This window comes from Dermacentor andersoni, chromosome 6 (genome assembly GCF_023375885.2).
Source record: "Dermacentor andersoni chromosome 6, qqDerAnde1_hic_scaffold, whole genome shotgun sequence".
Classification (NCBI taxonomy): domain Eukaryota; kingdom Metazoa; phylum Arthropoda; class Arachnida; order Ixodida; family Ixodidae; genus Dermacentor; species Dermacentor andersoni.
Genome location: NC_092819.1, coordinates 105,606,785 through 105,627,283, shown reverse-complemented (window position 1 = coordinate 105,627,283; position 20,499 = coordinate 105,606,785). Strand labels below are relative to the sequence as shown.

General features: G+C 48.7%; 1 protein-coding gene across 2 annotated transcripts in view; it reads left to right on the top strand.

The window, feature by feature from the left end:
• LOC129382356 (astacin-like metalloprotease toxin 5) overlaps window positions 1-20,294 on the top strand; it is an 89,090-nt gene extending 68,796 nt beyond the window's left edge. Inside the window, exon 6 of one of the 2 annotated variants that reach the window (XR_011894965.1) lies at window positions 19,791-19,878. Coding sequence is in view for 1 of the 2 variants with exons in the window: in XM_072288540.1 (XP_072144641.1) it covers window positions 19,791-20,014 (224 nt within the window). In the remaining variant the exon portion in view is untranslated. Of the gene's footprint in view, window positions 1-19,790 lie in introns of both variants that reach the window. The other variant, XM_072288540.1, reaches the window with a different exon arrangement.
• Window positions 20,295-20,499: the final 205 nt, after the last annotated feature.

The window sequence follows — 20,499 nt, the reverse complement described above, 5'->3', positions numbered from 1 at the left end:
ATAATATACTTATCTTTTATTACAAGATGTGTTATAAAGTTCATGGGCATCATTGTAATCAGATTTTATGTATGTGTCAGTTTGTTTTTCAACCCATTATTCAATTTGTCTTGTGACTGATCAATGAAGATTTTGACCTTTTAAGAGAAAAAAAATGTTTCATTTGAGTAAGTCGGCCGCTACAGCCTACTTCCAATGCGCCAAGCATAAGCGCAGGAGCTGCTGATGAAGGAATCAAATATTTCCCACATTAAAGTATTGCGAAATCCTTCTATCGTGACGTCGCTCCACATTGTGAGCGCCTTCACACTATTGGGAAGAGTACTAGCACTCTGCTCTGAAGGAGCACAATATATCTGTTAGGACCACAAGAACTCTTTTGGGGGAGTATAAGCACTCGGTTTGGAGAAGTAGAAATATTAATTTTGGAGGAGTAGCAGCACTCGGTCTGAGGGAGTACTAGCACCATTGTGGATAGATTGTTAGCACTCTGCGGAAGAGCACTAGTGCTTCCTTTGCTTGCGGTGGAGTAATAAAACTCTATCAGGGTAGTTCTCTCTCTCACTGGGGATCGATCACTCTCGAAAAAGGAGTGGAATATGGGACAAGCAGACGCTCTCTCGAAGAGGGTTCCTGGAAATCTCTTTGTTTTTAGAGTGTACCTCAAGGTTGAAACTCGAATCATGGCTCTTTCTGATTTGTATAAACGACCTGCCACCTGAAATAACGTCATCCATTCGCATGTTCGCAGACGACTGCGTGACTTATCGTAAAATCTGCTTACCATCCGATCACACTACTCTTCAACGAGATCTTGACCGTATTATTAACTGGTGGTCATCTTGGCAAATGATCCTAAACACTCATAACTGCAAACTGATAACATTCGCCCGCATTTTCCGCTATCGATTACTCATTTGATAAGAACTCCATTGCACACAATACCACATACAAGTGCCTTAGGATCCTCCTTACATCAACTCGTATCATGGTCTGCCCACATCGAAAAATAACTGCTAAGAATTCTCGTACGCTGGGTTTCCTGAAACGTAACCTTCGTGGTATACACCTGCCTTCATGAGACAAATTGCCTATCGGATATTGGTGAGACCTGAATTCAAATTTGCGGCCCCTATCTGGTCACCTAATGAACCGTGCGTGATCACGGCTATAGAGTTAGTTCAAAACCGCGCCGCCCGCTTCATTATCAAAGATTATCACTGGAACTCGAGCATCAGTAACACTGTCATTTTTAGTCTTCTCACCTCTTGAATCACGAATAACCACAGCATCGCTTTGCTTGTTTCACAGAATATTCCATAGCAAGCTCCCGTCGACCCTGCTGCTCGCTAGTCCACTTCTACGTCTACATAATCATATCAAATTCCAGGGTATCTTTGGCCGAAACAATGCCTGCAATTCGTTTGCATGGCCCCGCGCGATCTAGTATTGAAATGACGTACCAAGCGACATAGTTGACATTCTTGAACTTATATCCTTCAGAGCATGCTTAAACATAATATTTCCCTAATTCATCACAACTAAACCTACTGTGCACCTATGGCAATGTTGTATAGAATATTTTTCCTCTAAGTATTGCGTTATTTAAATCTTTCGGCTTGTTCGTTCATCTTTACTGGCTAGCAATTTTATAATTACTTTTTGCTTCTGTATTTTTACTCCATATTCTTCAGTTGGACGCTAGCACTGTCGTCTCTGCATTTTTGCTTTGTTTCTCTGCAAATTCTGGGAGCTTCCGCTCCCTCGTTGCAGCAGTACATGAAGATACTTCCGTGGACCTTACTGGCGCGAAGCCGCGCGGTCAGCTTACGTTGAGCAGACGCGGGAGCGAGTCAAGCGACACAGACAGCAAGGTCACTGAGTTGTACTCTGACAGCTGCGACTGCTCGGACGACGATTTCATTGTCATGAGCCGAACTGCAAATAGAAGACTGCTGCGGACGTCATCGCCGGCAAGTGTTTCAACCGTGAAAGATATACCACAGCACTGGCCGCACAGTGTTTTCTTCTTGCCCGTGGACCCTATGACTGATTCGTGGCTTCTGGACAGGCAGGTTCTTTGTTATTCGAGTGCATCGCACCGAATGAAACCAAAGATGTGGGAATAAACTTGCGGAAGAATGTCGTGGCACTAGTCCTTTTACATCGCAGCGCTCTGCAAAGCCTTCGGAATGTCGCGGCAATCGACAAAGTAAAAGCGCAATCAATGACCCCTGCAGGCACTAACGGCATCGTTGGCATCATTTATGACGTCGACGTTTCAATTCTGGCTGACGACTTGCCAATATTAATAAAGCCAACAACAGAAGGCACTGTCATCACGCATCTCACCGGACAAGGAAACACGCTGCTTGAAGCTTGCGTTTGAAGGAGACTGCCTTCCGTCTCACGTCAAACTTCGCCATATCCGCCATCCAGTTCGACTTTACATACCGAAGCCCCTTCAATGCCACAAGTGCTTCAAGCTTGGCCATGCAAAGAACGCCTGTGCGAACAATGCTCTGCGCCCTCGTTGCGCTGAATCCCATTAAGAAGACGTCTGCTGCGCGACTTTTCTGAAGTGTCCTAACGGCCGTGGTTCCCACGAAGCCTCGTTGAAGGACTGCCCACGGGTCCGGAAGAAATTGGCAGTTCTAAAGCGCATGGTTCGGAACCACTCGACACAAAACGAGGCTGTCGCGACACTTAGTCGGCGACGGTATCGTCATCAAAAAGCGCAATGACACGCCGCAAGAAGCAATACGCCGTCTTTGGCTAAGGCGGCTGCTGCACCAGCGTGGAGCGCCACCATGCGATAATGACGAAAGTGGCAAGGCTCGATAATCCTGCAGAGCGGGCCCGAACTTCAAAGCGCTCAACCTGCGACGGAGACGCCTCGAGTACCGCCGCCTTCGCCACCCACACAAATCGCTGATGCAACACCTGATGATCACCAGCTGCTAATATTGACACGAGTACTTATCTTTATCGGGCGACCACGTTTTGCCGCCTAACGTTATCGCACGGCGCGGGACGCGCCTGCATGTATCCGAAGTTTCCGGAAAGCTATCGATGCTTCTATCCGGCTGTCTGTTGTCGCCGAACCTTGTGTTATCTTATTTCATCGCGTGACGCCAATGGTGTAGAACTTTGTGGAAGGCACGCGGGCAGACGCGGGTCCCAACGATTAGCCTGGAACGTTCGACGACTGCTGTATAAAAGCCGACGCGCTTGACCCGCTGATCAGATTTTCGACGATCGCCGACCGTTTTCGCCGCTATCGTTGTGCTATAAGTGTAGCCTGTTTTTGTGGGCACAGGTTCGCCTAATAAGAGTTAGTTTTCTCTTTCACAGTATTACTACTGTGTTCTTCAATGTCACCACCACGTGACGATATTGTTGCGGTCAATGATGAATGCTATGCGTGCTCTACTAAGCAACATGGAAGCCCCGTCGGTGCATAGCCTGCAGTGGCTGGACGCCCTGGGTCCAGTGCTTGTGGCGTTAGGGTAAAGCAATGGCCCGCCAGATGCCATCGTTTATCGTTTCCATACGGCGTGACTTGACATATGTTCGATACTTAGTGCAACTTGACAATGAAGACCAGTAGGTGTGCTTGACTGTGAACAAGATCAAGGTAACTTTCAAAACTCTGGGAGCCAATTTTTCACCATCAAGTTGTCTAAACTTCGAGCGTTTACGTTAAATTTTGACAACGACTACACAGCCGTGGGTGATCACTGAAGATTTCAATGCACACCACTATCTCTGGAATAGCTCCAAGATTAATTCGAGAGGCAGAAGATTGGTGTCCATTCGTTCTGACCAAGAACTTTATTTGCTAAATGATGTAAGCCCCAACCTATCTGCGAGGAACCGGGCATAGTAGCTGGCCCCACCTTAGCTTTCTTTCACGTTCGTTCAGTAGAAGGGTTCAATGGTTCCTGGACTTGGAAATGCGGGGATGTGAGCAAGTCCCAACTTATCCCACAATGGAGGGGCGGACTTCCTCCAAGGTCTCTGGAGCCATACAAGGCGTTGGCTGGCCGAAATTTAAAGCGATCCTGGAATACTACTGTCGAGAGGACATAGCATCAAGCCTAGGGGACGCAAGAAAGGATGCTTTACCGGTTGCCATACGCGCGATATTGAGAAACTCCGCGCGCAGCGAATTCGACATGGTGTTACAGAAACTTCCGGCAATTCGACGCCGTGCGGAACGAAGATATAGGCGCAAAAAGTCCATTCATGATTTGAGGTTGGCCAGACGCACACAGAAGAAAATACAGTGTCGTGTGAAGAAGCTGGCTTCACAACGACGGATGTTTTTCTGTGAGTGTCTGGATCCCCGAAAGCTTTCGCGGCCTCCGTGCAACACCTGGACCGCGCAACCCATTTAATTTGCTGCCTCTTTACCTGCAATGCAAAGACATTCAACTCGCAGAATCCTTCTGTAGGTGGGTTGCCGGTGAAGCAAGCTGCACTGCAACGCAGGCTCCCGACCACTTGCCATTCTCACGTGATCCCCGTATGGAGTGCCCTTTTTCTCTGGATGAGCTAGAGGCTACGCTCGCTTTATGCAGGCGTTCCTCAGCACCAGGGCTAGATGGCATTACATACCGCGCTCTGTGTAACCTTGGTGAAAGAGCTTGAAAGGAAATTAAACGACTGGTGGTCGAATGGCACAGTTCCCAAGGGATGAAGTCATGTCGCCTGATTCCGCTGCTCAAAGCTGGCAAGTCGCCTTTGGACAATGCGTCATACCTTCCGATCGCGCTTGCTAGTTGTGAAGCAAAAGTACTGGAACGGACGGTTCATGCGCTTCTGGAGTAGTAACCACAGAACTATGAAATTTATGGAGACACGTTGACAGTATTCAAGCGTGACCATTCATCTATAGACAACGTTGTCGACTTGGTAACATGCGTCGAATACCAGAAGGCCTGTACACGCTTGTCTGCCGCTTTGTTTCTAGACATTAAAGGGGCTTAAGATAATGTTGCCCAGAAAGCCATTCTTAAAGCGTTAGAAGCAATAGGACTTGGTGGCAAGATATATCTCTGGGCTGGTAGCTACATACAGATGCGATCATTCCATGTGCTCACCGGGGATGGGCCGATACCCCAATATTACAGCAGTCGCGGAGTCCCGCAGGGCCGACTACTAAGCCCAACGCTTTTTTATCTTTCCCTTATTGGACTGCTCGAGGACCCGTCAAACACCGTTCAACTCTCTATGCTGATGACATCTGTATCTGGACGTCGGCAATGACGCGTCTTCAGCTTCGCGCTCGGCTTCAGAAGATGGCCTTATCGACATCATGCTACCTACGCAAACAAGGACTGTAGTCGACGTAGGAAAAATGCGCAGTGGTGGCGTCTACGCGGAAGCCAATGTCTGCACACGTCATATGAATCAGTGGACAAGTGATATCGTCCAGCAGAAGTCACAGGTTCTTGGGGGTTGTGATTGACTGGACTCCTCACGTGAAGCATGTTAAAAAGCTATTGAACTCTATTTGTCATCTGTTCAGGTTCCTTGCAGGAAAGAACTAGGGGTGTCCACACAATCCATGCTACAGCTGTATAGGGTGTTGTTTGTCGGGTTCTTCCGGTACAACCTACCTGTTATATCCAATGCCCGCATAACCAATTTACGTAAGATCCCGAGTATTCAAGTCAGAGCTCTGAGGATATGCCTTGGTTTATCACGCAGTACGTGAACGGCTGAAACTATTGTCATTGCTCAAAATTATTCATTCACGACGCACATTGCCGTCGAGACAATGCGACCACATGTCAGGCACATTTCTCGCACCCCTTGCCATCACCTCGCAGAACTCACCGTGGAAAGACCCTGCATGCCATTTAGCACAACTGTCAGTGCCTATCGTACCTCGTTTACATCGGAGTACACACCTGCGGCCAGTCTGGCTTCTCCTGCATGGTGTTTGTGCCATCCTGAAGTACACCTCACAATTCCAGCACTTCAGAAATAGGCACGTCTACCACCGTAGGCACTAAAAATGGAGCTTACTCCGGTTGTTCGAGAGATACAGTAGTCATGTACACATCTATGCTGACGGCTCGACTACATTGACCAGTGCTGGCGGTGCTGTGGTTATGCCGGCGAGAAAAAAAAAAACAGCGCGATTCAAGGCGTCACATATTACGACGTGCACAGATGCAGAACTCACGGCTCTGCGCAGTGTGCTTCAATTTGTTGACATGGAGAGTCCTGGCACGTGGGCCGTGTTTTTCGGCTCGAGCCTGGCTTTACACAGCATTCAGTCAGTTCTCCGACGGGGAGCTCACGAACAGTTAACATACTCAATTGTCAAACTTCACCATGATGTAAAACACAAATTCCACGAAATTATTTTCCAGTGGCTACCTGGCCATTACGGAATTAGTGAAAATGATGAAGTAGACAAAGCTGACCGAGAATCACATCAAGAATAACACATCATCTTTCTAGGACAGACGCTGCAAGGCAGCTTCGTCACCTTGCACGTGAGCTCTCCTATAAGGCGCACCATGTTGCACAAACTGAACCCTCCGCTCCAACCCCAACCTTCACGCGGGCTTCACAGACGTGAGGCATCGCTTCGATGCCAGCTGTGGCTGGGAGTGGCTTTCACGAAGGCGGAAACTACTTTCATTGGACTGACCGACAGTGCTGCATGCGACGTCTGGGGCGTCGATGAGAACATCGAACATTTACAGTGCCAATGTCATCGATATCAGTCGGAAAGACAAACATTATCTATCGCATTGCGACGATTGGACGATCGGCCGTTGCCTCTGCGGGTCCTGCTTGAAGACCATCCCCATCGCTCGTCGGTCGACCAAGCTGTGAAGGCACTTTTGTTTTTCTTGATGGCGACTGGCCTATGTGAAGGCCGTTGACGCACTTAGGCCCTCCGCGTGCGTGAACGAGCTCACCGCAGCTTTTCTTCATCTCCCCTCCCTCTATCTAATCATTCTATTCCCTCTCTCCCATCTCCCAGAGTAGGGTGGCCAACCAGATGCCTTTCTGTGTAACACCCCTGCGTCATTCTTTATTTCTTCCTCCTCCTTTTAGTCCTTTCTTTTTTTTCTTTGTACCGTCTTTCTGTTTTCTGTATTGCATTATTTATATATCTTACAGACTTGCTCTTTCATCGGTACCCACTAACATAGTATAGTTGCCTTGAACTTCTTGTGCAATTCCCGCACATCCTCCTCTAACGCAATGCTCCTTCAGGAGTCTGTGAGGTAACTGAATAGAAAGGGTTTGATAGAGGCTGGACTGGGGAAACACTATAGCTTCTCCCTCAAAATGGCACCGCAGAAACTTTGAAAGGCAAACAAGGCTTGCATGTTTGGTACAGTGAACGTGCTGCTTTTATTGAGGAAATTCTGTAGTTGGCTAGGCAGGAGAACGTGTGAGTAAATTAAGGATACACAAATAGCACTGCTGAAAACTACTGACAGCGCAAAGCGAGACGAACGACACAGAAAAGATACACGGACAAGCGCTGTCAATAGTTTTTAATATGGACTACCAAGCACTTCGTACGGTCCTATTGAAACTGATAGCCGTATCTATGGCGACAAGGAGATCCCCTACAGATGTTGGCATTATAATATACTAAAGAGTCAAGTGAAGACCGGAATTGGTTTTCTGTACGTTAAATATAAAAAAAAAAACGAGAATGCGTAGGAGATTGGCTGCGCAGATTTCGTGGCGTGCAACACCTCCTGATTTCTGGTCTGATTACAATGCAAAAGAGCGTACGGAGAACCTTGCCTGTGCTTTAATGTTTTGGCAGAACCACTTATTGCTTACAGGTGAGAGCGATCGTGCGCCCTTATGATGGGGTGTAAGAAATTTGAGTCACACTCGATATTAGGCCCTTATCACCTTCGTATTACAAGAAAACGTAGAGATACAGCATAAAAGGATTTATTGGACGAATTACTTCCACGCGTGCGCATAATTCTATGCAGTGGAATGCAGCAAAGCTATTGTTCTTGCATCCTTTGTTTCCATTAGCGGCTAGTACAGTACGAGATAGAGAGATAAAAAGAGAGAAATAATAAACATTTCTTGGTGGTCTCAATGTCCTGATCTTGAATCATTAGCATTCTTTAACGAGAATTCCCTTGACCATCTCAAAGCTTTGTTGGTTGAAGAAATTGGCGAATGATTTCCGGAGCTTGTGCTGCGTACTTCTGACTCAGCACCTCGTCCTTAGGTACATCATCATCATCATCAGCCTGTTTTATGTCCACTGCAGGACGAAGGCCTCTCGCTGCGATCTCCAATTACCCCTTTCCTGCGCCAACCGATTCCAACTAGCGCCCGCGAGTTTCGTGATTTCATTGCTCCACCTTGTCTTCTGCCTTCCTCGACTGCGTTTCCCTTCTCTTGGTACCCCTTCCTTAACGCTAGTTGTCCAACGGTTATGTAACCAGCGCATTACAAGACCTGTGCAGCTCCATTTTTTTTTGTCTTAATTTTAATTAGAATATCGTCTATACCCTTTGCTCTCTGGTGTAAACCGCTATGCAGCAATATCCAAAACGCACTGGCGATATGTGCTGAGATGCCCCCCTTTTTGTGTGCTCCTGTAGATAGCGAGCATATATCCGCAACTGCCAAATTGCATGTATTGTAAGTTCGACGGCAAACGGGACGTGAATAAGTTTCCCGCGCGAAGTCTACAAACAATGTCCAACTGATCTCAGCCAGTGGTATAAAGGTTGTAAACAGGGATAAGGTGCCTCAGAAAGGCTGGCCAACGCTTCGATAGGAGGACCTATCTTCGTCAAAGGCGGCCTCGCCATACTCGGCATGTTAGTTTTAAACGGTTAGTGCAGTGACGTTATGTGCAGGTGTTGTCGCTCGCGGCTTGTTTTAAAGGGAGAGACTTCAGAGGAAACGAGCGCTGTCGTGCAACGTGTGTGAGCTTCGTTCGCAAGAAGGGGGGACAAGAGCCGAAGAGTGGGAGCGCGGCGAGAAAAGAAAAGAAAGAAAGGACAGAGAAAAAACACAGAAAGAAAGACAAAAAAGGGGGGGAAGCCAGGGCGACACCAAGACCAAAAGGGAGGGAGAAAGAACAAGAAAGAGGAAAACAATTTTTAAGAAAGACGGGGGGCCTGGCAGCGCGTTGGGGATGCGGGAGGTTAGGAAGCATTTAGGGGTATCGTTGGCGGCATGTTCTTGAGGCATTAGAAGAGACGGTCAGGTGGTCAGTGCGCGAGTAACACAAAATAAAAATAAAAAAAACATGAGTTGAAAGAGTGACTTGAGTAGCGTAGCAGCAATACGTCCAGTAAGTTTAAGTAATGTATGGGGTGTCTGAAAGGCAGCGGCATGGTCTTTCAAGGAACATTGCCTCAGTCGCTCAGCGTAGGTGTCGTTACAGCGGCATCCAGAAATGGCGATACCCTGGGTTGAGGCGCCGAAAAAGGCATATTGACGTCGGAATGTGTTGGTGAGGGGGTTTCAAAAAATAAATGAAGAAGAAAAAAGGGAAAAGAGAGGGGGGGGACCGAAATCGGAATAACAAACAGAAGGAAGCGGGCGGGGGCCAGTGTACATGGGAGAATGGGTTCGTACAGTTGATGTAGGCGTAAAAATCTGAAGGAGTATATTAAATCGAGTAGTAGGCAGGAAAAGATTTTTCCAAATGGAAGAGTAGGTGAGGCTGAGAATTAAAATTAGCTGGTGGCATAATGTGTTTTGTGTCTTGGTTGATGATATGAGAATTTCAGATTTAAGTTACCGCTTTTAAAGATGCTAAGTTGCCGCATTCCAAATTAATTCCCGTCGGGTGTAGGCAATTAAACTTGTGTATGAAGTATGATTCCGTACATTTCCTATCGCGAGGGGAACGGAAATTTGTTAGTAGTATATAGAGCCTTTCTTTGCCAAATATATGACCACGTTCATTAAAGTGGCTGGCTACTGTTTTGGTTAAATTGTAGCGGCGCATTCTAGACCGTAAACTACGTTGCTTGATGTGCAGGTGAAAGCCGAAGTTACCTTGTGTGCGTAATCCGACGCTGTACTTTTTACTGTAGTAGTAGATTGAATATGTTTGCAAGTAGAGCACCTGGGGCGGCCACAGGGATTGGTTCCCAACTTCCTCTTTGTCTTTATTTTGGCATGTACAAGAACATCTTTAAAATTAGTGTTGCGTCTGTAGGCTACTCTGGGAGGGTCGGGAAAGATCTTACTAAGTTTCTAGTTGCTGGTGAGAATTCGGTAGTATTTACTGGGGATGTTATACACGTTTTGGAGTGTGTTTTAGAATTTAGTAGTAAGAAGAGGCGTTGTTGTTCTTGGGATCCTCGGGCGGGCCTTGAGGACCTCGGCTTGTTCAAGTTTGGTTGCAGCGATGTAGGCTGTTTGAAGGTCACTGTTTGGGTGGTTCCTGTTTGATAGGGTTTCTTTAAGGTGATCTAGTTTATCTATGTAGTCTTGGTTTTCAACGCAAATGCGACGTAGTCGTGTGGCTTGGTCTTTAAAGATGCCTTGTTTGCAATGTCTGGGATGGTGGCTGGTATATTCTAGGCACTGTTGTTTGTCGAAAGGATTCTTATACAGCGTTGTCGTTAGCTCCCCAATGTCAATGTATATTGCTGTGCACAGAAAGTTTATGCGCTCACTTGAGGATTCTGATGTGAATTTTATTGTTCAATGAACATAGTTTAGAAATGCTACACATTTATCTAGACTTTCTTGACCATGTCCCCATATTATGAGTATGTCGTCTATGTATCGTAGGTATGTGTGGGGCTTGGCAGTGCAGCACGCTAGGAAATCTGTTTCTAGAATCCCCATAAATATGTTCGCGTAGGTTGGTGCAAAAGGCGTACCCATGCTTGTACCACGTATCTGTAGGAAGTAACTCTCCTCAAATTTGAAGTAGTTATGTGTTAGAACTAATTCAAGGAGAGACAAGTAGACTTCAGTAGAGTGTTGTGCATTGTGTTTAGACAGCGTTTGTTTTATCGAAAATAAACCACCAGGGATTGGAATGTTGGTCTACAGCGCCGTTACGTCTAGTGTTGCGAGAATTGTGTTGTGGGGTAGTGTGCCTTTAGTATTAATGTCCTCTATAATTCTCAGCAGGTGGGGCGTATCTTGTATAAAGGACGGAAGTGCTTTTGGCAAGTCACCAAGGTAGTGGTTAAGGAATGTGGAGATGCTCTCTGTCGGGGTGTTGTTTGATACTATCGGACGGCCTGGGATAATAGCAGTGTATAGTTCAGCGGATGGAATTTTATGAATTCTTGGAAGGAGGTAAAAACGCCCGGCAGTTTTGTTGCTTGGTTTAAGAAATTTGTATTCTGACGGTGTTATTAATTCATCAGCCAAAAGTGATTTCAGCCTGTTGGTAATTGTCACTGTGTAGGACAATGTCAGATCGTTACCTAGTTTGCGGTAATGCTCTGGGTTGTTTAGTTGTCTGTTCTGTAAGCCTCGTGCTTGTATTTTTCTACTGGCCAAATAACTAAAGTTCCACCCTTATCTGCTTCCTTAATAACAATGTCATTCCGGCAACTAAGATTTGAAATCATATGACTCTCCGACGCAGTTATGTTTTTAGGTCACTTAGATGTCTTGGATTGGCTTATAATTTCTTTAGTGACAGTTTTAAGGTATATGTCAAGTTCTATGGCTTGTTCTGGTTCGGGAGTCCAAGTGGATTGGGCTCTAAGTGGTGTCGTCCCGGTGTCTGGTGTGTCTGCGAAGAAGTGTCGGATACGCATTCCGCGGGAGAATTCTGAAAGGTCCTTGTGAAGCTCGAATTCATTTATTGTGTTGTTCGTGGGACAAAAGTTTAGGCCCTTGTTGAGTACGTCTATTTCTTTTTTACTTAATGTTTTTGAAATGTCTATAACATTGGAGTGGTTAGTTTTGTGAAAGTTTCCTTCATGTCTGCTACTTCTAAACTCGAGGTCCCTCTTGTTGGCGTGTGGTGGCTGTTTAGCTGGAAGGTTGTTTCTTTATTAAAGTTTGCTTTTTTCTTTAGTTTTTGAACCAATTTTCTAGGCTGTTTTTCGTCGTAATGTTCTAAATCCCTCTTCTCATCTGGTGTGAGGGTTATGTGCCGACGTCTGCGGCTAAAAGTTTCGATTTGTTCTTCGCAGTGTTCCTTGAGGATATTCAAAAGTGAAAGTGAGGCATTGTGCAATGTCGTTTGCCAGTTTGCACGATGGTGTGGTGGGAGTGTTCCTTGAGCTGGTACAGCCTTCAGTGTTAGATCTAACACTGAAGGCTCATGTCACGTCCCCGCTGCCGCTGGGGACATGACGAGATACTCAGTGATGTTCGGAGCGTGACGCGCGCATATCCCCGCCGGCTGGCAGGGCCTGTCTTGAGTAAGGAACTATTGTCGAGAAGAAACGCTTCCCTTTATTTCGTATCCGTTTGTTTCATCGTGTTCGACTCGCATAGCCATTATATTGGGCGCTTTGTTTTCCTTTCACGTCAAATAAAGACCGAGCACGTTGCGCGCACAGTTCGGTGTCCCTTTCTTGCCGCTGCGTATTACGGTGACACACAGAGCGAATAAATATACGTGCACGCACTATGTACCCCGGCCCTTCGAAAGAAGCATGCCGTGAAAAGAAGTTTGTAGAGCCCCAATGTGGCCAATGAACGCTCAGAGTTTGGCGTCGCACAACGCTTATTAAGGAATATCGGCTCAGTTCCGCAGTAAAAATGAATTACGCGCACTGCCTCCGACAGTAGCAGTCTACCCGACAATGCGGCCAGCAAGCGCCGCCGTACCAGACGACGCAGCTCACGACTCCGCCCCTCTAGCATCTGCGCCTGCGCGAGCTGCTTCCGCCGCCCGACTACAGCGCTCGCTGCATCGCCGATGCAATGCACTCCGAGAGAGAGAGAGAGAGAGAGAGTAAAACATCTTTATTAATAACATTTGAATGGCGAGAGCAGTGTGGGAGGAACCCTCAGTCCAGGGTCCCTAAGATGATTTCGGCGATGTATCGAGCCCGTTGTAGCACAGCTCGGAGGACCTCGGGAGGTCCGTCGCGGAGGGCATCGTCCCACAGCTCTTTGTAGCGTAGGGGGTAAAGGAGAGTTGGCAAGGGAGCAAAGAGGTTTGCAGTGCACTCAATCGTGACGTGGAAGGTTGTGGGCGAGCTGCCACAGCCAGGGCAACGATCTGCATAACAGTGTAGGTAGAATTTATTGAAACAGACAAGATTTGGAAAAGTTGCGGTGTGTAACTGGCGTAATGCCACTGCTTCCTCCCGCGAGAAGGACGGCGGTGGTGCGGCGTGGGTGCGACGAATGCGTTTATAATGACGGAGTATGTCTTTGTAACGGAGCAAGGGATCCCCCCACTCTGAACTAGTCGCCTCACCACGCCGAGTTGCCCGGAAAGAAATTTCTTGGGCAACTGCACGTGCGCGTTCGTTACCCGGCAGCGAGGTATGACCAGGGGCCCAGAGTAAGTGGTTGCGGGGTGTGGTTGGTGTATTTTGCGGGATCTGTTTGAGAATTTGCTGCGCCGCTCTCGTGATGCCATGTCCTGACAGGAACGCCCGGCATGCCTGTTGCGAGTCCGTCGATATATACACTTCCTCAGGAACACGGATGGCGTATCGAATTGCAAGAGCAACACCGAGAATTTCTCCGTAAGCGGAATTTGTTGTGCGCATTGCAGCATAGCCTCTCATGGATTCGGTGCCATCCAAAACTACCGAGGTATGGCCCTCTTGAGTGCGTGATGTGTCCGTGTATAAAGTATGTGTTTCCGGGATGTTTGCAGGCATGCGGCCAATGTATCGTACACGGGGTTTGCGCCGCCCTTTGTCATGCTCGGGATGCATATTACGTGGCCAAGAATGAATACTTAGTGCTTGGCGTATGGCTGACGGCAAGATCGTTGGACGGGTTTCAGACTCAAGGGGTGGGACAGAGTATCCTAGCCGTGTGAGAAGATGGCGGCCAGTAGGAATGAGTAGGAGGCGCTGGCACTGGCTGACCAAATGTGCCTCTAGCAGCTCTCCTAGTGTGTTATGACTCCCTAAGTTAAGGAGACGGCGTGTGGAAGTATAGTTCGGGAGGCCATGGGCCAGATTCATCGCTTTTCGAATCATTGCGTCTATGCGAAGTTGTTGCGCTTGGGTCAACCGCTGAAATGGGAGATGGTATGTAAGCCGGCTGATCACGCATGCCTCCACCAAGCGCAGCAGGTCCTCTTCTCGAAGGCCCGAGCGCCTGTTGGAGACCCTCCGGATCATGGCCAGAATTTGCTCAATCTGTCTGGATGGAAGGGCAACAGTATAGTTAGACCTGCCATCCACTTGGACGTGTAGGCCGAGGATGCGAGCACGATTAACCTGTGGTATGGGTATGCCATCCACGTGCACAGTGATAGGGGGAGTAGAGGAGCGGCTGCGGGGGCGAATGATTATGAGCTCCGACTTTTGCGGAGCACATCTTAAGCCGCATTCCCTCGTGTACTTGGAAACTGTGTCGACTGCTTGCTGCAGTCGGTCCTGGATGGCTCCGTCGGAACCCCGTGTCCACCAGATAGCAATGTTGTCCGCATAAATAGCGTGGGCGACAACAAGGGTCTGGTCGAGTAGCCAGGGGAGCCCTGCGAGCGCAATATTGAATAGAGTAGGGGAAAGAACAGAGCCCTGGGTTGTCCCATGTCCTACAAGGCGAATCGTACCGGATCGATGCGGTCCCGTTCCTCGAAGAAATGTGCGGATATAGTTGTACATACGAATTCCACAGTGCGAATGTGCAACATCGCGAAGTATGAGGTCATGTTCAACATTATCGAATGCCCCTTTTAGGTCTAAGGCCATGAGTTCTCTCGTTTGGGCGCATGCCGCAGGTGCTATGACTTCCTCCCGCAATTGTAAAAGCACATCTTTGGCAGACAGATGAGCTCGATATCCGAATTGAGAATGAGAAAAGAACGATTTTTCTTCAAGGAAGGGCTGCAGACGCTGCAAGAGTACATGCTCCAAGAGCTTACCAATGCAGGATGTTTGGGAGATAGGCCGTACGTTTTCAACCTTTACAGGCTTGCCCAGTTTAGGGATCAGTGTGATATCGGCGTGTCACCATGCTTGGGGAAGCGTACCCTTGCGCCAGCAATCATTGAAGATATGGGTGAGGTGGTTAATGTCTGCGTCACTGAGGATACGAAGAGTGGCGAATCGGATGTGGTCGGCTCCCGGTGCCGTGTTGCGGTGTAGGTCTTGCAAGACCACCCGCACCTCGTCAGATGTGATGTCTGCATCGAGCAATTCGTTCGCCTCGCCTACATGAGGATAGTCAGGGTACTACGGCAGTGGGCCTGTGGGTATAAAATGCTTCTCTAGCTCCCTGAGGAGTGTCAAGACATCGTCCCTGTACTCGTGCATTAGGATGTGCAGCTGCTGAAATGTTTTTCCCTTTGTTGTGGTGGGGTCTGTGAGTGAGCAAAGAATTGACCACGTTTTTGCTGTGCTCAATGTGCCTGAGAGGTGATCGCAAAATCCTCGCCAGTTATTCCTCGTAAGGGTCTCTGCACACTCCTGGGATTTCCGTGTAATTTGATCTATACGTTTCCTAAGTTTGCGGTTGAGGCGTTGTCGTTTCCATCGTCGTGTCAACCCTCTGCGGGCGTTCCAAAGATGAAGTAAATGCGGGTCGATGTCTGGTGTTTCGGTTGTGGTGCGCAGTGTGCACGTGGTGGCCACTAGATCTTGTGCGAGAGAGTCAATCCAGCGTTCGTACCCCTGGCCCTCAGGTGGGTCCTGGCGACTTTCCCTGAATTTCACCCAATCCATTATACGCACATTCCGTTCGGGCCTGCGCGCACCCCGTAAGGGTGGTTGCCACAATGTAGTGGTCACTACCATGGTGCTCCTCTAAAGGGCCGTGCGCAACGACCGGGCCAGTATTACGCACGAAGGTGAGGTCAGGGCAGGTGTCACGAGATACGCCGTTGCCTATCCGAGTGGGGTGCTCTGGGTCAGTAAGCAGTGTGTATCTCTTGTTACAGATGACATTCCATAAGTGGGTCCCTTTAGCCTGTGATTTGACGTAACCCCATGCAGTATGCGGAGCGTTAATGTCGCCGGCCACCACACAAACCTGTCCAAACCTACCAAATTCTGTTAGTAGGTGCTGAAAATAGTGCGTTCGCGAACGGGGGGAACTGTATGCATTGAGTATAAACAGACTCTCGCTGCGCTTACCTTGCGTAATTATTTCCACTATTTGGTGAGGAATGTCAATGTTAGTGGTATGCATGCGACATGTAACATGTTTCGAAACTAAGGCTCCCACAAGAGGAGACACACCCGAGAGCGTGCTGTAGCCGGATAAAGAAGGGGTGCAATTGACTTCCTGCAAGAGGATGACATCGGGAGGGTTCGAGGATGCGGCGATATACTGCTGTAGGGAACCTCGTTTTCGGCGGAATCCCCTACAATTCCACTGCCACACCACTAGTTTCTCCGCGTTACGCGGCGCCATCATCATCGCAAAAGGAAGCAGGCGGTCGTGCATAGGGATGCGGGCGCCGGGTGCCCACATTTGAAGGTTGCGGCCGAGAGCCTTGGTCGGAAAGCGCGCTTTCGTTGTTACCGCTAAGCTCAGGAACTTGCATGCGTGCGAAAGTGCACTCTATACATGATTTCACTTGCTCCGTAATCCCTATTTGAAGGGCCTCCATTTGGCGCTCTATCCTGTCCAGAGCCGCCTGCATACTAGTGCTCATGTTTGCCACCAGAGCGTCCATTTGTTTTTGCAGGCGCTCACAGGCGCCTCCATGTCACGACGTAGGCGGGCAATTCTATTAGAGGATCGGGATTTGATAACGAATTGGTAATAGGGGAAGTGGCAGGGAGAGATTTACGGGGCGGGGCGAGCTGTGGGGGACCTTCCGCCCGACCTACATCCCGAGGCGCCTCCATTGCTGTTGTCTTAACCGGGGTCCGCTGCACCCCCTGAAGGGACGAGGGTCACCTTGGCTGGGGTTTTGGTCTGCAGGGCCTTCTTGTAGGGTTGTTGGGAAGATGGGGAAGGAGGGCGCTTCTCTGGCAGGCGCACCGATGCCTCGCGGGATCGGGACTGAGACTTGGAGCGGGTCCGGAACTTGCGACGGGATCTCGAACGGGTCTCCGACCGGACTTTTCTGGTCTCCTTCGTTGGGGCACGCGACGTTCGGGTCTCCGCCGTATCTGTGGTAGTGGTCGGGTCGCTGGAAGGTTGGAGTTCACGCTGCTCTTTCTCGAGAGCTTCCCGCATCCAAGCTTTGTTCAGTGTCTGCATAGCACGCCGCGGGCAGTTTGGATCCGCTGTAGGGTGGGTCCCGTCACAGGATCTGCAGTGTGGGGTGCACGGATGTGACGGGGTGGGGTTGTCAGTCCCGCACGTCGCGCAAATGACCACGTGTGGCGTAGGACAGTAATCAGCCCAATGGCCGAGCTTGTGACATATCTTGCAAACCAGTTGGCGGGGTCAATGGAGGTAGCAGCGGAGTTCTGCACCATAGAAACGCACGTAGAGAGGCACTTTAAGTCCTTCAAATGTTACGAACGCAACGTTGGTTTGACCCATCATTCGTGCTTGAAGTATTTGAGTTCCAGGAGCCAAAAGCTCATCCACTAACTTGGAAGACGGTGTACCGGGCAAAAGACCAGGAACGATTCCCTTGCATGAGTTGTCTGGGGCCGCAAAATATGTTGTGATTGGATAGACCCGCTGACCAAGGTTCAGCTCCCTCACCTTGTACAATGCGTCGGCTGCATGTGACTGGGGTGTGCTGATGATTGCCAAGTTCTGCTGAGGTTGCAGTCGGAATATGATGTCCTGACGATCCTTGGTTGTCAAGCCGGCTGCACTCCATAGAGCGCTGGCGAGTTCTGGGCGCGTCCACTTACCGAAACAAAGTCCTCCGTGAGGCCGCAGAATTATCTTTTCATCGTGCAAAGGAAGTTGAGGCAGGTTCTGATTCCGACTGCGCTTGCGTACGGTAGGCTGGGAGGCGTCCGGAATGCCCAAGATGTTCTCGGAGGGTTGCGTCTTAGCGCGCGTTTGACGGATGTGTCGCTTATGTATGACTGTTTTCCAACAGCCACCTGTATCGTCGTCAGTTTTGTCGTCGCAAATGTTCGGGGCAGGATCTTCCTCCATCCTTTCCCCGGTCGGAGTGTCCACCTCTCGCTGTTGGGAGGGAAAATTTTCGACGATGCGATCGGCAGGCACTCCCGCGGTATCCACCTCGGGTGTCTTCGTTGTTGTCGAGGAACGCGCGGCGGCGTTCTCCGTCGCCGATGGCGTCTTCTGCTCGTTGGAAAATGCCGTTGCGGTAGATAAATGCTCCATCGAAACAGAGCGGTGAATTGGCCGAAGGTCCTTTTCACGCCCGTTTAGAACATGGGCCTCGGAAGAGCTGGTCGCTTGGCGCTCTTGGTTCATGGTGTAGAAAACACGCCAAGGCCGCTATGGCCCCGGCAGGGGCAGCCGCGTTGGAACTGCTTCGGAGCTGTAGAGGCGCGTGGAGCGGCACAAAAGTCCCGGGAAGAAAAGGCGGTCGTTGGGAAACGGCGAGAAAGCCGCTTCCCATATGACTCCCGGCGAAAGCGGCCCGGGCAAGGCGGTCAAGGGCCGTCGGTGAAGGTCGCGTAGTCTCGGTGGTTGCGGCGCGCGCCGACGACACGTCCGTTCACTTCGGCCGACTCATTAGAACCTCATGCTCTCCGAGTTTTCCCCTAAGTATGAAACAGACTACCTCTATCCAGGCGCGACTAGTGAATTCGCGGTAAGCGCTGAAAGCTTTTTCATTTTCTCATTTTCGGTTCTTTCCACACTACATTTAAGTGCTGTTTAATGCCGCCTAAAACATATCGTGTGTCTAGCCGCGTTCATGGGCGCTTGCAACGGGAAACTCCAAAACCACGATCTTAGAACCATTGATAAATACTATACTGTGTCACCTGCCGCAATCACCAAAATTTTTTTATACGAGGGAAAAAAAAATGTAAAGAAAGAACCGAACTCGTACTGCCAGTGCTCTGTGCAAGTCACTCGTAAAGTACATCTATGAAAAAAAGAATGTTTGCTTCAGCAACAAACAGTGGCTCCTCATGAAGGTATATGGATAATGGGCCGATTCCAATAGTAAAGTGTATTGGTGGAGAAATGAAAAAGGAAATAGGAGAAAATAAAGAAATGAAAAACAGCGAGTAAATGCGGGTAAAAGGCACAGATATACTGCATGATTTACATTGACTCACGTTCTAAAAAAACAATGTTCACGCCACAGTAGGATGTCAACTATGAGGAAGGGCACAGCGAACTTAGACCCAACTTGGAAAGGAGTTCTTGTTGCGCTATTGTGCGAAATATTTTTTGCGACATGGGGGGCCAACATGCGTTAGCCGAAACACGTGCAGGAAGTAAGGACAGACAGGATGACTGGCAGGGCAGTCATGGCACTCGTCATGTCTATTCTTATCTCTTGTATATTTATCTGTTCGCCTCTATCGTCCATATACCGAAACGGAAAACCTTTTCTTTTTCTTGCAAGGTGGAAGGTTACAAAAGGAGAAAAAAACAGAGGCACACTTCCTAATCAGGATGTTTCATGGTATTTCGCGTCGATATCCTGGTGCTGCTAGAAGGAAAATATATGAATAAATAAATGTGTATTCATTATTATGCTTGAAAAGTTTTTCAAGCGAGCTTGAAACCGCGTTCTTCGGCAAGCATTTCCTTGCCCAATAAATTTCCGCTCTTCCTTTGCCTCGCAGAGTTCCTGCCACAATTTCAGAAGCTGGAGCCTGAGGACGCCCTATTGCTGACACCATTCGACTACGACTCGGTTATGCTGTATGGATCGAATTCATTTACCCTTAATCCAAATCGCCCCTCCATGCTGGCAAAGGATGGCAGTAGGCTCAAGGAAGTCTACGAGAAAAACGGGCCTAGCTGGTCGGATTTTCATCGCATTTCCAAGCTGTACAAATGTAGGTAGTGATATCGGAATCTCGTGCGCCTGATGTCATTTCACAAATAGTACATTCCATCAAAGAAGCCAAGAAGTGATACGAACATGCCTTTAAAAAGACGCCACAAGAATAAAAAAAAACGGGAACACGTGCAGAGAAGGAAGTGGCTATCGGTAGAAAGACGTGCGGTACTTGTGGGCCTCACTCGGTAGTCGGCACCTGAAAGATAAGACGGGCTACCGCACACTGCGAATACAGTGTGATTCGGTGTTTTAATAGGCTACGAACACGCCTTCAAAGAATAAATGTTCTTGACTCGTCTGTTTCTGGCTTACCTGACTGAGGTTATTTTTTACGTACGTGTAAGATTTGTCTTTCCGCATGCATGTGTTTATATCAATGATCTCCACCTACGTGATGGAGTCACATCAGAGTGGAATCCACGCCCAGGTACCGGGTGCACTACTGGAACCGGGACTGTGCAGTGCACCACGTGGAGGTGGCATGATCA